The sequence below is a fragment of the Cucurbita pepo genome, chromosome 5, assembly GCF_057944985.1.
Source record: "Cucurbita pepo subsp. pepo isolate OVF chromosome 5, ASM5794498v1, whole genome shotgun sequence".
In the NCBI taxonomy this organism is placed as follows: domain Eukaryota; kingdom Viridiplantae; phylum Streptophyta; class Magnoliopsida; order Cucurbitales; family Cucurbitaceae; genus Cucurbita; species Cucurbita pepo.
In genome coordinates this window covers 13,884,754-13,901,600 of record NC_141802.1, presented here as the reverse complement: position 1 = coordinate 13,901,600, position 16,847 = coordinate 13,884,754, and the positions used below count along the sequence as shown (strand labels likewise).

Sequence of the window (16,847 nt, the reverse complement as noted above, 5' to 3'; positions counted from 1 at the left end):
CAATAAGAACTAATTCGAACCAAGTCTTATCAAAAGAACACGTCTAGTCTTATCAAAAGAACACGTCTGGCATATTAATTAAAATTATTTATCGATCATAAGAGTTTTAATTTTAGTACGATTTAATGTCATTTATATAAGAAAATTCACTTTTTCTTTTAATCTTTCTTCAACTAATAATTATTATTTTTCTATCAAATACATCTCATAAAAAAAATTCTATCACGATGACTCTAACCTTTCTTAAGAAATAATAAAGAAAAGTAAAAGAGAGAGAGAAAAAAAAAAAAAAAAAAGGAAAGTAAAATTAAGAAAATAACTAGAAATAAAATTAATTTAATGCACAAACCATAATGGGATTTGTGGAGTAGTGGTGAGAATATACATAATGAAGTGAATCCAAACCCATAACCACAGAATCACAACAGTAAAGTATTTAATCAATTGGGTATTATTATTAATATGATAAAGTTCAACAAACTAAACTAAGCTAATAACCAAATATATCATCATGTAGAACGACGGGTGATCAAACATATGCCTCGTTACAGTTGTCCTTTTCCGGGAAGCAAAAACGGCTCATTACAATAACAAGGGGGCCCCCACATCATAATGGATATAAAATTATCAAATTAACAGAATATTACTTCTACAAACACAACTATGGCTAATAACACAAAAATCCACAAATTACCTTTTTACATTTAATAAAAAGGAAAAAGAGAATGGCTAATGTTGCGGTAGAGCTGGTCTCTTTTCCACCATCTCGTAGTGAAGCACAAAATTATCCTGAGCACAATTCAACGTAACATCAGCAATGGATGGGTCTATTTATTATTAACTCATTTCAATGGAAACATATAAATATAGATAAACTCCAGACCTTGCGGACAGTTTCAAATGTGTGAGGGTCAAAACAGAGATAAGATCCTCTCTCGTACGAGCTAGTTTTCACAAGCGGTTCCATATTAGAGACCCGAATGAACCAGAATCGATGTTCTTTGTGATAAAACCAGCCTCTATTATAACTACCAAACAAAAAAAATGTTGGCAACATCGCCCTTAGGGAAAATTCTACCCATAACTATCTTTTTATATAACTTTGGTGAAAATAACAAACGGCACAGTAAGTATATAATAAGAGCTTACAGTTCATTTGCAGCATACAACTGAGCTTCATCTTTGGGCATGCTGAAGAACAAGACAGATCAGAATAATATATATTAAGATAACAAAATTAATACGTTCAAATTATTTAAATATACCACACCTGAAAAATATATAAAACAGCGTTTCCAAAGTGAATTTTGAGAAGTATCCTTGCTGTAGTCAACCAAAACAATGATCGGTTCAGAAAAATAAAAAATGCAGGCAGGTCGACTGGGAGAGGAAAGGGGAAGAGACTCACATGTAGAGACGGTGGTGGTTTAATAAGGTAACACTGAGGTACATTGAAATCTGGATCACCCTTAGCAGGCTCATCAGACCACGGGGAACCAAAAGTCTTGTGAAGGTTATCTGCTGAATTCAAATTTAATCCTAACGTGGTCAAATCAATCCCGAGCGCAAGGGATGCAAGATCAGGATCACTCAACCTTATTACACTTAACAAACCAAGTAAACCGAATGGGTCAGGAGAAGATTGAGCTGCCTGCATAGACTTCATCCCTTGATCTCTAAATGATTGGCTAACACCAGACATATGTTGCAACCGGAACTGCGGTTGACTGTGATGCTGCTGATATTGCTGAATAAGTTGGTCATAACCCATTCCAGACACTGAGTTAGGAGAGCTCAGAGGTCTTAAACCAATACCAGGAGGCCCACTAGACTGAATATGAAAATGAAATGTTGATATTGAAAAAATTCAATGGGGAAGACATTAAGACATACAGGCAACTGATTGATCTACGAAACATTTAAACCCATTGAGTATTTTTTAATACTTGAGAATAAAAGGTTGAGACTGTATTTCAGTTGATAAAACACCAAGAATGGAAATATGTAAGTAAAGGAACAGTTTGATTATGCCTGCAAGGTAAAAATATTTACTTCCTTTAGAATTGCATTAATAGAATTGCACACCTGCTGGTGATAGGATGCAGCATGTGAAGATGGAAATATATCTGATCCATGTAAATGGAGGAGATCCTGATTATTAGCAGGCGGAAAGGACACCGTGCTGTTGCTGATTGCAGGAGAATGTTGCTGTTGCTGCTGGGGTCGATGTGAGTATGTGCTCCCTAGGTTAAATCCAGCAGATCTCCCAATCTGAAGATCAAAACAAGGGAAAAGTTGTTAAGCAGCACATCACCAAATGAGGATAGTCAGCAGATGAGAGAGTAGGAGTTCCCACAGAGAACTGCTGAGACTGCATGATAGGCACAGAATTTTCATGTTGATCTTTCTGATGAATGTCCATGCCATAATCAACATTGCCACCTGCACAAGATCTAGAACTATAATCAATGATGGAAAGTGTTCTGTTTCATATTCAAAGTATGCAAGACATTACTACGTGCTATGAATTTAAAATCCAAACAGATGACAGAAAAATAGAACTCTCAATGAAGATGATCTTGAGCTTAATAATTGCAAGGGAAAACTTGAAAAACGAAATCTGAAATTCTACTAAATCTATTCAGCTATTGCTCATGGTCAACTGAGATAATTGCCAACAACAGTTATCCAAAATTATTGTATTTAATCTTAAAAAGAATAGGGTAGAGAGCAGTAAACAAAGTTTTGGCTTATGATTTACATGAATGAAACCTAGTAGAAGCAAAGAAGGGATTTGCACCTTTAAATCTAGATAATGCTGGAAAGTCTTCACTCTGAATGCTAAACTCTTGGTTTTGTTGAACAATAGGACTAAGGCCCTGCTTTCTCAGGGAACCTGAAACAATTACATGACATTTCTAACAATCAAAATTGGCGAAGAGAGAAAAAGAAAAAAAAAACAAACAAAACCAACAATGTCTAGTTACTAACTCAATTGTCCTTGAGGCCCTCCTGCAGAACTTGGACGACTTGTCAACTGAGGAAAATCATTAATGTCAAAAGGGGAATTGTCACTGGAGTTCACATCATTCAACATCCCTAGAGAATTCAGACTATTCACATTCTGTATGTGGTTTTGGGAAAGTGGACCTCCAGCACTTGGATAAGAATTACTTAACATAGAAATAACCTGTTGAGATCCTGAAGCAAGAAAATGTCATATACGAAAAAGTAGCATAGAACATTTTTAACTAAAACATAGTAATGAATGCATTTCCATTCAATATAGCCTCATAAAATAGGTATTTTGTGCACAAATTCAAGGGATTGGGATTGTACCTTGTGGAAGCACACCACTCATTAAACGGTTTTGTCCCTGCACAGTTAAGCTTCCAGATCCACTATTCGCACCAAGGTTTAGACGAGAAGCAAGACCAGGTAATGACAAACCCCCGCCAGTAGTTATACTCCTTCCTATGTTGCCTCCACTTACCATATTTCCCATTGAACTTGTGATCCGAGGACCTGCATTTCCCAAAATTGGGGATACACCCAATCCTGGAACAGCATTTCGATTACCAATAGCAGCAGAAGTAGACAGAATCCCAGGAATAGAACCGCCAACTGCATTTGTGCTACTACTAAATCCAGGATTTCCTACAACACTTATACCTCCTCTATTTGCGACTCCTGAATGTCCGTGAGAGCTGCCATGAGATAACTACAGAAGAGAACGCAACAGTCAAAATGTAGTGAAAGCACATAAACAATTATGCGGGGTTTTGAGAGGATAAGATTACGTTTCACTTTCATTGCTTCTAGATCTATTAAAGATGTCATTTCATGCCCAGAAAACCCTATACCATGCTAATTATAAAAATCATGATCTGATGTCTGATTTGTAAAGCAGCCCTCCATCATTTCTTCCTCAACACAGTTACTAGATGGTAAATGTCTTCTATAGTGATAATTACAACAGTACTTCAGAATTAATCATAAATAAGCGTGCTCGTCTTTGCTTACCAGAGTGATAAAATGTCTAAAATATGTTATCATGCAGCAGCTAATCTTTTGTGAGCACAATAAATGCAACTCAAAGAAACTACAGGGGCAACTGATGGTAATTACGAATAAATAGCCTGACTTTGAAAGATACCTGAGAAAGAGCAACAGGAAGGTTGTTTGATGCAAAACGCCCACTGGAAATTGTTCCAGTAGGTTGCTGCACCCCACCAGATGGAACATTATTTATTGTTGAATTTCTTGAAGTTAGTGCACCTGACATGTTCTGAAGATTGAAGTTTCCGTGAATGTTGTGCAACCCTTGGATAGTTCCTGAAATTGAGACCTCTCAATTTCATAAATTTGAGTGAAAACTACACAACTCTAAGACAAATTCACCTACCGGAGTGATGAAAAACAGGGGAAGCTGCACCAGACTGACCAGAAAATGAGTTAGCAAAAGATCGCCCAGTACCATCTGGAAGATTTGAAGCTGATCCATTAACAGATGACTGCGAAGAACAAGAGCTTTGAAAATTTAAAAATCATGTACTATTGTGCAAATTTGAACTTGAATCACAAAAGTTTACAGTAGAATTTTAATGTATCAACATAAAAGGGAGAAGAAGATAAATTATTTATCATAAAGAATGAAGGCACGTGAAACAGCACCAACATCAACAAAAATGCACAAGACTATGTCAAAATAAGTTAACACAATAAAGGCTCGTGATCATTTAGCAGATTGTTATAAAAATAAGATTCAATTAACCTAGAACAACCAAAAACCGAATGAGAACATTGGAAACGATTGAATGGAATTTCTATAATTGAAAGAGATACGTTCTTACCTAACAAAAAAATATTGAGCCAATAAAAACTGAAATCCTAACTAGACTATGAACTTAAAAACAACAACAACAACAACAACTAGGGTTAGGATTTCTTAGTTTCTGAAAGGTCAACGCCACTGCCAGAATCTGGTAACGCATGACAGTATCTGTAATAAACTTCAAGAAATAATATGTAACTCAACCCAATACACATGTTCCAATGCAATCTTAAAGAAAAATGTAGATTGCGGACAGTACATTAAGTAAACCCGACATGGCATGAGGTGAGAGTAATATAAATTATGAAAATTTCATTCCTTCATAGAAACAGCCGTTCCAGTCTTGAGAAGCCAAAAGATAGAGAAGCTATTTGTAAAGCTTTATCGCTAATCAAATGACACCCTGAAAAATAACAGTATAGTATAAGAGTAAGCCCAAAAGTAAGAAAAACATTCCAAAACTAAACCCAGCTGTAGAGTCCGTAAAATATGATAAACAAGGAGTGCAGATATGCTTCAAATATGTACATCCACTTTTAGAACTGAGTTTCGTTTTGCAATCTCCCAGTCACTGGAATCTAGGCGGCTTCTAAACTAAGACGTGCGGCCAGAGAAGTCGAACAGAAATGAAAAAAGAAAAAAAAAACATGGGTTTAACATGAATGAGGAGGGCCCGTGTAACTACTAAAAGTAACGCGCAACTGACTTCAAGCCATAAGGAAACCTATCAGTAGCTCGAAAGATATTGTATGTCTAAAAGCGGGCGAAACTCTTGAGAATCCTCCATAGACAAACACGATATTGTCATCTATACATATAAATGACTAACTGCATCTACTGAAAAGCATTTGTTCAGGAAATCCAAGAGAAACATAGGGAGGTCGAGATATAGATATTCAGTCAGTGAATTCTTCTCCCACAACTATCGAAACAAGAATATTAAAAACAAACCGAGAAATATTGTAGTGTTTCTGTACTGGTCCTTCTAAACCACACGCAGTTTCAACTAGTTCAAACTTAATAATCCATCAGAAAAGAACCACATCCGACGAGAACTTGAAAGTAAATCCCGAAACCCTAGGATCGGCAATGTAGATGAACAGAGGATTTGACGAACAGTGAAGAAGAAGTGACGAGAAGGAGAAGATCAGGAATCGAATTCATAACAAATCGAAATGAGTAAATCTGAATAAGAAAAAATCAGAGATAGGAAATAACCTGAATAGCAGATCGGAGAGATGTCTGGTTCAGAAACAAAGATCGTGTTTGTGTGCCCTAATTCAGATGAGAGATGTAAAGGAGAATGAAGAGAGAGAAAGGAACAAAATTCGGGAAGTGATACAGTATTTATAGGATGAAGAAAAGAACGTCGGTCTGCGACCGTGATGCAGCGAAACGCAGTCTTCGCCCTTTCCCTTCGCTTTGCGATTGGAGGATTTTGTGGACCTAAGGCCTACAGGGCTTTCCTCAACCTCTTTGGGCCTTTCTTTTCACCATTTATCCATAATTTGGCATTATATACATTATAATACACTATTTTAATTTTTTTTATTTAAAATTAAATCCATGAGCATGGGTAAAATCTTTAAAAATATTAGATTATGAACACGTGCAATCTTAGAAAAATGCCACAAATTACTCGTAACTCGTAATTCAGGACATGTTACAGCCTATCCTTTTTTATACGACACCTCATTTTACTTGTAAATGGGAACAGTCTGTTGTGACTAGTAACCACGTAATACCCATTAATTGACATACACCAACTTATATTACCTAATCTCTAATTCTTACGTGTGTTAGATGATAAAAGTCTCACATCGGCTAATTTAGGGAATGATGATAGGTTAATAATCAAATAATACTCTCTCCATTGGTATGATGCCTTTTGAAGAAGCATAAAGCAAAGTCATGAGAGTTTATGCTCAAAGTGGACAATATCGTACCATTATGAAGATCGATGATTTCTAACAATGTGGACTTCTGAAGTCTTTTTCATGTAACGTAGTGAGCTTACGAGCCATGAATCAATGTATCAATGTTTGAACCATGTTTTCTCTGCTTACCTAACCGTACGTGAAACTCGTTGAGGGAGACATAACGATCATTTTGTACTTCCAAATTTGTTCGTGCAAAGCAAACGAAAAAAGACCTATGTGATATCTCACATTGATTGGAGTAGCAAACGAAACACCATTTATACGGGTGTGAAAACTTTTCCCTAAGACTCTTAATGGAGAAGCCCATAAGGGAAAGTCCACTAACAGCGTGAGCTTAGACCATTATAACCTACGACTAACATCATTATGAGAAGATCGATGTTTTTCTTCAACGTGACGTTAGATTCAAATGTTAGCATTATAGTTTTAGCCGTCTTTATATTTTTCTTATGTTGTCTCGTTTAGTTGTAATCAACAAGTGATTGTGCTCGATGTTATGAAGTATCACTCGGACTCGAACGGTCGAGGTGACTTGTAAGCAAAAATGTTGCACCTCAGGTGGCAAAAGTGAGCAATGGGGGCGGGGTGAATTAAAGTGGAAAGAGGCCAACAAATACCGTCGTGGTGGGGGCTTGGTTTGACATCCTCGTCTCACCCACTACCTGTTTGTTGAATGTCCTCAAACAACCATAACTGCTGACCCACCATCCAATCAAATCAAATCTCCCAAATGCTCAAAACAGCCCCACCACCAATAATATATTTAAATTAATAAATATATTAACTTTTAAAACCTTCAATAATAATAATATATATATATATATTTATTTATTTATTTTAATTTTATTTTAAAATAAAGATTCACGACCTTAATTTTTTTTAAAAAATTCAAAAGTACTCTCATAATTTATGCTATGCTTGAAAAATAACCATGAAATTTTAAAAGTAACATTAACATCGTTTACCTTTATTGAAGAGAAGGTTAAAAACGTCAATATATGGATGAAAACTGTCTATCGACACTTCATAGATTATCTTCAAACTTTTCAATATTATTTTTGAAATGTTGTACTAACGGTCAGGGTACTTTTTAAATTGAACGGTAATTTTTTAGACTTGTTTGAATGTATGTACTATCAAAACGGTTATAAATATAGTAGTATTTTTTAAGTAAATATAAAATTCAAGTGTATTTTTATTAATTTAACATTTATATAATAAGACCGCTCGAGTATAATTATCAAAGTCAATTCAATTAAGCTTTATAGGTATTCCTATTTAGGTATAAATAGTATGCATTTTCTCGCATAGGTCTATTTCACCTAGCTTCATTCTAAGATAATGGTTAAATTGTTATATCTTTGGTGAGTATCGAAACTTATTCAACGTGGAAGTTTACTACCTTAGAACAGTTATAGTTACAATCGCCGCGCACCAGGGCTTTGATCGTTGGTTTTTCTATCATCATATCACCAACTTCCTTGACCTTTCGATGCTGGGCAAGCATCGACCCTCATACATGATCTTACGACTTTGCAAAAATCTGTGTATTTGGTAAACAATCTGATAAGGTAAGGAATCAATACAAGGGGAATAAGATTCGGATTACCTTGTTGATCGAATATCTCAAGGCAAGAACACTTGTTTGAGATTCGAATCACTCTTGATAAGATAAGGAATCAATACAAGGGGAATAAGATTCGGATTACTTTGTTGATCGAATATCTCAAGGCAAGAACATTGTTTGAGATTCGAATCACTCCACAAGCAAGATCGATCATGTCTAGCTTGAATGATTCTTGTTGATCAAATATCTCAACGCAAGAACACTTGTTTGAGATTCGAATCACTTCACAAGCAAGTTTAAATGATTCTACATGCAACCTAAACTACATAGAATTGCAAAGAAACTTAGCCATTGGCTAGAGAAAAGCACAAATGCTTCTTTCTATATTTTCCAAGTCTACTTACAAATACAATATACATGACTTTAATAGTCTCAAAATGAAACTATTAAAAGCATTCCAAGAGTTGTAACATTCATACTTAATAGTAATAATTAACCATGATGTAATTGTAACTTAAAATACATTAATGAAATACAATAACTCTAAATTGTAATCCACCCAAAATTTATGACATGAAACTTCATTCTTCTTCAATGTAGCATGAATTGAAATATCTTTTGATAATTTCAACAATATTTTCTTCACATCTTCATTGAAGCATATTGTATGATTGATGTATCTCGGTTCATATCACAATCACCCCCGCTTAATCACTACACGTGAAAAATAGAGAGAGTTGTAATCTCTTAACACGTGAAGGTTTTGGGTACAGGTGCCATTTGTTGAAGGTCGCTCGAGCTTCCATTTTCAAGTACAATCCTCTCACTCGGGATCCTCTCCCTTGCAACTTTCAATCAACTTCAAAGCTCGATTAAGGATGGACAACATAAATATTAGATTTTTTTTTTTCATTTTTCAACATGCATTTAATAATTTAAAACCACCGTCAGTTTGCGCTATATTTTTCTACGCTTTGAATAATTAATAAAAAGAAAAGAAAAAAAAAAGTAAATACAAAAGAAAGAATAAATGTCCATTTTGGAAAGACATGATGTATGGCGCAACTCCCGCCAGCTGCCCAAAAATGGTTGATTTTTTTCATAAGGCGTTGAAGTTTTGGACATGTAAGTCCTGGTCATGTTTTTCTTTCGAGCGGATTCATCAGCTTTACACGAGCAGCTGCAGACATTTGTGTTTGTCAGTACATGAGTCTGGTTGGAAGTGAAGTTCACCGCCATCGTAAATTAAAATAAACACTATTTATTAGCAGTGGGTTACAATGACAGATAGTTTATATTTGTTACAAATAATTATGATAATTAGAATATTTTTTCCTCTCGAGATCTTCAAGAGATGTATAAATGAGTTATACACGAACGCTAATGAAATTAGCGTAGCAGGAATTTTAAGGATTTTAAAGAATATACTTTGAATATTTATTATATTAAGAAAGCGTGTTGGGTGGTAATGCAATTAAAAAACACAATAGTGGAAAAATTAGCTTAAAAAAAATTAAAAGCCACGTGTATATTTTAATATCTACGTGGTCTAGTTGGGGTAGGTTGGTAACTTACTCCAACTTATAGTAAATGATTAATCTATTAAAACAATTAATAAAAAATTTAATTGCACAATATATAAAGATATTATTAATTATAAATACGATTTCTTTATTATAAAATTCTAAATTGTCATTTTTTTTTATTTCTACGTATTTTTTTAAAATATATTTTTAGTTGATTATTTTAAACCCATTTTGACTTTTTGAAAATGGATATTTAAGGTAATAAATTAAAAAAAAATATTTAGTTATAAGAAAATAATTTTAAATTAATAAATATTTCTATAGGAAATTTGATTTTATTTTAATTATTAAAAATACTTTTTAATGAGTTATTCCAAACATGGCTTACATGTTGTTTCGTCCAATAGTTTTATTGTTTTTGGTCTTATGTCAAAATTTTGTGACGTTTTATTTCCACGTATTAATAGTTATTTATAGGAAAAAATAAATAAATGGATAAAATAAAATATTTATTTAAAGTATAAATGTTCGATTGAGTTCTAGCTCGCCTTTTATCTAGCCAAACAATTAACTGTGGCATGTTCATATTTGCGGTCAATAATAATACGAGCCTATATATGAGAGAAACAATTCAATATAAGTTACACGTGATAAGTCAACCCTAATCCTCAGCCCAACGATCCAAGCTTTTGTTGAAGCAAGAACCTTTGAATCAAAGTAATTAATACTTCCATTTCGATAACCAAGATATAAGGCTAGAATTAGATTACCTCTTTCGATCAAAGATCTAAAAGCAAGATTTGAAAACCTTGCTCTAAATTGAGTCACTCCACAATCTAACTTGATCAAGACTTGATTGAATGGGGTGCAACTATACCACAAGAATTATTGAAACTTATAAATGACAAATATGATGCTCGAATTTCTAATGGAAAGGTCTCAATTTGAGATCTGAATTACATTCATCCATAATTTTACATAACATATTGTGGGTATTTATAGTCTCCCGACAAAAGACGTTTGTGGATGAGATTTATTCGAGATGTTTGTGGACGAGATTTATTCCCGATCCCCTTTAATCTCCACAAAGAATGAGTCAAATTGACCCTTTGACTCTTACATAATTTATGAAATTAAACATAGTTCTTTCTAACAAATGTTGATGTGCTTGACTCGCTAATGCAACAGGTTTGAAATCAACTGAGCCTTCCGCTGTAGGAATTCTGTTGTTGACATATTTTTTTAATCTTCTTGGTAATAGATCCATTTGGAACACCGTGATTCCTTCCGCGTAGGAATTCTGTTGTTGACATATTTTTTGAATCTTCTTGGCAATAGATCCATTTGGAACACGTTCATACTACCAACATATTAGAACTATAAGCCTCTAATTTTTAAATGTATCAGAGATCGAACAAACTCTACTTAGTTCGAAAAAGCCTTTTCTCACTAAGTGGAAAACACATGTGCTAATTGTCACAGTCATACTTGTCAAAGGTATTTTGTCTATTGCTACATATAGGATGTCTCGACCATGTTTTTCATTTTAGATAGGTCTTTACTATTTCAAGTTGTGTCAATACATGGTGTATGATCAGTCATCAAAATCATGTCTATATCCGTCCGAGCTAAAATGCCAAAAAATGTACTATAGAGGGATATGATTAGTTGTCACTTTTTCGCCAAGAGTTCTATGCTATCAAACCCGTTGTTATTAACTAATCGCTTTTAGCTTATAATATTGTTTTCGACATATTTCTTAGCTCACGTTTTCTAGAACATTTTTTTTGAGACATGACTTGAGTCTCGAGCCTATGTCGATGTTGTCCATGAAGTTTAAATTTTTCATAACTGACTTGTTCATTGAGTTAGAACTATATTTTTGTTCGGAAAATATCAGGATTTGGCTTGTGTGGTCATCAATACAGCTTGAACATCAAAAAGAACTCGGACCCAAAGAACCGAATAATCCATGTGCTCCCAAATGACTGCCTCGTGATGGACGGCTCAACCTCTGTTCTTGAGCGCTCAATTTTTTAACAAAATTGCTTCGGATCGAATTTCTTGACCATAGCACGCTGCCAAATGCCGATCTTATTTTAAGCTTAATTTAATTTCTGCTTTTCATTTCTCGTCAATTTCTCTTGTTCGTTTCTGAAATCAGTTCACCCAACTTCTGCAACTTCGTCTTTTCAATCACTAAATATCTTTCTGTTACTTTTCAATCCCGCCATTAAAGCCCTACTGTTGTTCTTCCATTTCTCTGCGTTCATTTTACCTCTTTATTGTCACTTTCTTACCTTCAGGGATGAACTTCATTATTTTGGATTTTGCCAGAACGAAGTCAGCTGTCTGAGAACTTGGCTGTCTCTTTCCGCGTTCTAGCTCGCTTTCTCCTCTGAGATTCTTCATTGTTCTTTTGTTTTTGTTCTGCTCTTATCGCAAGTAGTAATGGAAGGGTATCTATCTGCTTTTAAACCTACAACTTCGACCCAGTTGGTGGTTTTTCAGATTTATTGTACTTTGATTCACTGTTGCTTCTCTGTTTGCTTCAGATTTGCCTCCTGCTGAGGAATATACATCTGGTTCTATCACTATTTGGATTTTTTATGATAAACAAAGTGCTAATTTCTCGGTCGTTTTCTTGGATTCTGATTGAAAACGCATTCTATTGATTGTTCTTCCATTGTAAACCCTAGTTTCAAAAGTTGTTTCGAATCAGGTTCTGTTTCTGGTCCTTTTTCTCGATTAGCTATTGAAACTTGTAGCGATGGATTGTAGAAGAAGATTTGGATTACTCCTCTGGGGTGGTTTGTTGATTTCGTTGTTTCCTTACATTTCTTGTTTGTTTAATCCGGTAGATAATTATCTCATTGACTGTGGATCTTCGGGGAATGTGTCTGTGGGTAATCGTGTTTTCATGGCCGATAATTTGGCTTCAAATTTGCTTTCCACTCCAGAAACCATTTCGGCTAATACATCTTCAGTTCCTACCTCGTCTTCTAATGATTCAGCGCTGTTCGAAACTGCTAGAATCTTTACTGGAACATCAAAATTCACGTTTCCAATAAAGAAAACCGGAAGGCATTGGATCCGCCTCTATTTCTATCCATTTGTGTTTTCTAGCTTCAATATGAGTGCTGCAAATTTTAGTGTTTCAACTCAAAACTTTGTTCTGCTGAGAGATTTGGTTGTAGAGAAGGATCCCATAGTCAAAGAATTCTCTGTGGATGTGAAATCAGATACTCTTGAAGTTATCTTTGCTCCTGTTAATGGCTCCATTGCATATGTGAACGCCATTGAAGTTGTTTCTGTTCCTGACATTCTCATTGTTGATGAAGCCACTTTGTTAGAACCATCTGGTAAATTTCAAGGGCTGACTACTCTAGCATATGAGACTGTTGCTAGAGTTAATGTGGGTGGCCCAAAAGTTGCTCCTGATAAAGATCCTCTTACACGGAATTGGGTTTCTGATGGAAGCTTTCTAGTAAATAAGAATTCTGCAACAAGTTTCTCGAACATTCCCGCTGTTAAATACAGCCCTGAAGGCGCAGCGCCGGAGATCGCTCCAAATGTTGTCTATGGTACTCTCATGGAGATGAACTCGAAGGACGATCCAAACAGCAACTTCAATGTGACATGGAGGTTTAAAGTTGATCCTGAGTTTCAGTACCTTGTTCGGTTTCACTTCTGTGACATTGTGAGCAAATCTCTACACCAACTTTATTTCAATGTTTATGTCGACTCGTGGCTGGTTGTTCGGGATCTGGATCTTAGTGTTCGACTTTCTAATGCTCTGGGCACTCCATACTATATGGACTCTGTTACAGGATTGATCAAGAATGACATACTTCTTGTGAGTATTGGCCCAGCAAACTTAGCCAATGTGTATCCAAATGCCATTCTAAATGGTCTGGAAATCATGAAAATGAGCAACTCTGTTGGCAGTCTCAGCGGGGAAGACTCTGTAATTAGTTTTCCAGGCTCGACTTCTTCAAATAAGCATGTTGGCGTCATTATCGGTGTGGTTATTGGGGCATTTGTTGCAGCTATATTGGTTGGCGTTCTTTTCGTGCTGTGCAGGCGAAAAAGAAAGGGAATGCATCAGGCCCCGACGAAATCATGGATTTCGATATCCACAGCTGGAGGAATGTCACACACTATGGGAAGTAAATACTCTAATGGCACAATCACAAGTGCTGCTTCCAACTACGGGTATCGAATACCTTTTGCAACAGTTCAAGAGGCTACAAATAACTTCGATGAGAGCTGGGTTATTGGTATTGGCGGGTTCGGGAAAGTATACAAGGGAGTTTTGAATGATGGCACCAAAATTGCTGCAAAGAGGGGTAATCCGCGTTCCCAACAAGGATTGGCCGAGTTTCAAACTGAAATCGAGATGCTGTCACAGTTTCGTCATCGTCATCTCGTTTCATTGATTGGTTACTGTGATGAGAGGAATGAGATGATACTGATTTATGAGTACATGGAACAAGGCACCCTGAAGAGTCATCTATATGGTTCTGATTTTCCTAGTTTGAGCTGGAAAGAGAGACTTGAGGTCTGCATTGGAGCCGCTAGAGGACTTCATTACCTCCATACTGGCTATGCCAAACCGGTTATTCATCGTGATGTGAAGTCCGCTAATATTTTACTCGACGAAAACCTCATGGCGAAGGTTGCAGACTTCGGGCTTTCGAAGACGGGTCCTGATCTAGACCAAACCCATGTCAGTACTGCTGTGAAAGGGAGTTTTGGGTACCTTGATCCTGAATATTTCAGGAGGCAACAACTGACAGAGAAATCAGATGTTTATTCATTTGGAGTTGTTTTGTTTGAAGTTCTTTGTGCAAGACCTGTCATAGATCCAACCCTTCCTAGAGAAATGGTAAACTTAGCTGAATGGGCAATGAAATGGCAGAAGAAAGGGCAGTTGGATCAAATCATTGATTCTACTCTTGTAGGTAAAATTAGAGCAACTTCTCTTAGGAAGTTTGGTGAAACTGCTGAAAAATGCTTGGCTGACTATGGAGTCGACCGGCCATCCATGGGAGACATCTTGTGGAACTTGGAGTATGCTCTTCAGCTACAAGAAGCCGTTATCGAAGTCGATCCAGAAGATAACAGTACTAATATGATCGGCGAGCTCTCTCCTCAAATTAACAACTTCAATGATATCGAAACAGGTGCTTCTGCTACACAGTTCAACGTTCCGGGCGTGGATGATCTTTCTGGAGTTTCCATGAGTAGGGTGTTCTCTCAGCTCGTGAAATCTGAGGGTCGATGACCCGATGTCGCTGCAGATGAATATGTGGCGTTGGCGTTCTGTATACTTCAGGCAACGACGTAGGCACACACCCTTTTAGAGAATGTTCCTTGCTTCATTGTATATGAACAGGACAATCTCTAGTTGTGTTTCTTCACATTTATTAGCCATTTTTTCTCTTGCAGAGGGAGGAGCCAAACTACATGTGTAACATACTGGGTTCTTCTCTTGTACAGAAGGGGCTGTGCTGGTGAGTCTCTGCAATATCTATCAAACTTGTTACCACTTCAACCAACTACAACGAACAAGGTAGTTCGCATCTCCGTTACCGATTGATTTTGATTTGCATCCCTTCATCGAACATATTCGTTTTTGTCGTCGTTTCATGTTTGTCTAGAATCATTAGACATTTAGTCTTGTTATTCTTTTTAGTCAGCTAACATCTCGTCAATGACCATGGTGTGTCGTTTTTTCCTAAACTTCCCGATCTCCGTAGGTAGCGGTGTCGAGGCTTCATTGTGTTTAGCTCTGAATCTTTTCATGGAATATGTATTTGCTGCAATTTAGATCCATTTTTCATCTGGATATTGTTTTCTTTGAGTTTCTGAACATTTACTGCCATACATTGTTGTCTTTCATGTTTCAATGTCTCTTAATTGTTGTTTATCGGTTCGAATCCATTCGATTCCCGAGTCGGTCAAAGAATCTATACAATATTCGAAAGTTTGAGGATTAAATTTACTCAATAATTGTAAACTTGTACATAGAATAATTTGAGTAGCATGCTTTTGTAAATGCTTTCTTGGCTTCTTCAAGGCGTATGAAGTGATAAAAAAGACATGTTTGGCACCCACATTCCCCATTACCAACTAATAAAGAACTAAACAAATTTGATTGATTGACCTAAAAATTAGATTCGTTTCTCAATTTGAACCATAAAATAAGGTCATCTAACCTTCTCGTAACCCTCACAACTTTTCTTCTTCCCCAATGGGTTGACGCCCTTTCTACAGGTAACGACTCTCCTATTTTCGATCGGCCACAAAGGCACCTTCTATATTTTTATTTTAGAAATTTATAAAAAAAGTTTTAGGAAATCTTATTTAGATAGTAGAAGATTGAATTGTTGTTTACTCTAAGCCACACGTGTCACTTCTGGAAATCATAAACCTTAAGTTCGATTAAATACAATACAAAATGAAAAAAAAAAAAAAAACAGGTATGAAAAGTACCGATCGAAAGTAAGATTTAAACGTAATATAAAAGGAATAAAATATGAGATGAGTTGATACCGTGTCATTGCGACGAGATTATATTATATTATAAAAATATATGTAGGTAAGGAGTAAAATATAACGAAAAGGGGCAAGGAATGAGAATGAATGATGGGAGATGAAAAAAATAATGTTTAATGTGATGCTTTAAACTCATGACCAGAAATGATAGCAGATTGCGTGCAATGAGGCGCTTAATTACATTAGAATGCCAGTGGAGCCATGTCCCACCGCACAGCCCGACACCACAGACAAAGCTTGGACCTTCAAAATCATTCCTTGCCGACATGCCCTTTCCCCCAAAACCCTAATTAAACACCCACTTTTAATTCCAATCGTATTTCTAATTAGACTAAAAACTTTGGCCCATTATGCATTGTCATCGGTCTCACGATTTTAATACGTGTTTGCTCAGAATAAGTTTTTACACTCTCATCAGA

General features: G+C 35.9%; 1 protein-coding gene, 1 non-coding gene and 1 pseudogene across 7 annotated transcripts; 2 read left to right on the top strand and 1 right to left on the bottom strand.

The window, feature by feature from the left end:
• Positions 1-433: 433 nt before the first annotated feature.
• Positions 434-6,209, bottom strand: LOC111794416 (putative NOT transcription complex subunit VIP2). Of its 5 annotated transcripts, none has more exons than XM_023676414.2 (15): positions 6,053-6,209; positions 5,094-5,237; positions 4,406-4,514; positions 4,157-4,335; positions 3,673-3,721; positions 3,340-3,558; positions 2,992-3,201; positions 2,801-2,896; positions 2,357-2,442; positions 2,086-2,271; positions 1,409-1,831; positions 1,271-1,323; positions 1,150-1,191; positions 884-1,028; positions 434-789 (listed from the first exon to the last, which is right to left on the bottom strand). In XM_023676414.2, the coding sequence occupies exons 2-15, from the start codon at positions 5,109-5,111 to the stop codon at positions 730-732; spliced, it is 1,875 nt and encodes a 624-aa protein (XP_023532182.2). In that variant the 5' UTR covers positions 5,112-5,237; positions 6,053-6,209; the 3' UTR covers positions 434-729. The 5 variants fall into 5 exon arrangements, with proteins under 5 accessions (XP_023532182.2, XP_086980506.1, XP_023532179.2 ...); XM_087124380.1 differs by adding an exon at positions 5,786-5,911 and having other exon boundaries at positions 3,340-3,721; positions 6,053-6,195; XM_023676411.2 differs by having other exon boundaries at positions 3,340-3,721.
• On the top strand, positions 4,406-4,486 carry LOC111796299 (small nucleolar RNA snoR35). The gene has a single exon (XR_002815344.1). It is a non-coding gene; the product is annotated as a small nucleolar RNA snoR35 (small nucleolar RNA).
• Positions 6,210-11,817: 5,608 nt separating the features above from the next.
• LOC111794404 (receptor-like protein kinase HERK 1 pseudogene) lies at positions 11,818-15,813 on the top strand (annotated as a pseudogene). Its single transcript, XR_015421171.1, has 2 exons — positions 11,818-15,213; positions 15,319-15,813. The product of XR_015421171.1 is annotated as a receptor-like protein kinase HERK 1 pseudogene (transcript).
• Positions 15,814-16,847: the final 1,034 nt, after the last annotated feature.

Bases quoted from the DNA above. Each gene is read 5' to 3' on its own strand.
- LOC111794416 (XM_023676411.2), bottom strand. The intron at 2,272-2,356 runs GTGGGAACTCCT...TTTGATCTTCAG, and splicing joins TGCAGTCTCAGCAGTTCTCT to ATTGGGAGATCTGCTGGATT. The intron at 790-883 runs GTCTGGAGTTTA...AATTGTGCTCAG, and splicing joins CATTTGAAACTGTCCGCAAG to GATAATTTTGTGCTTCACTA.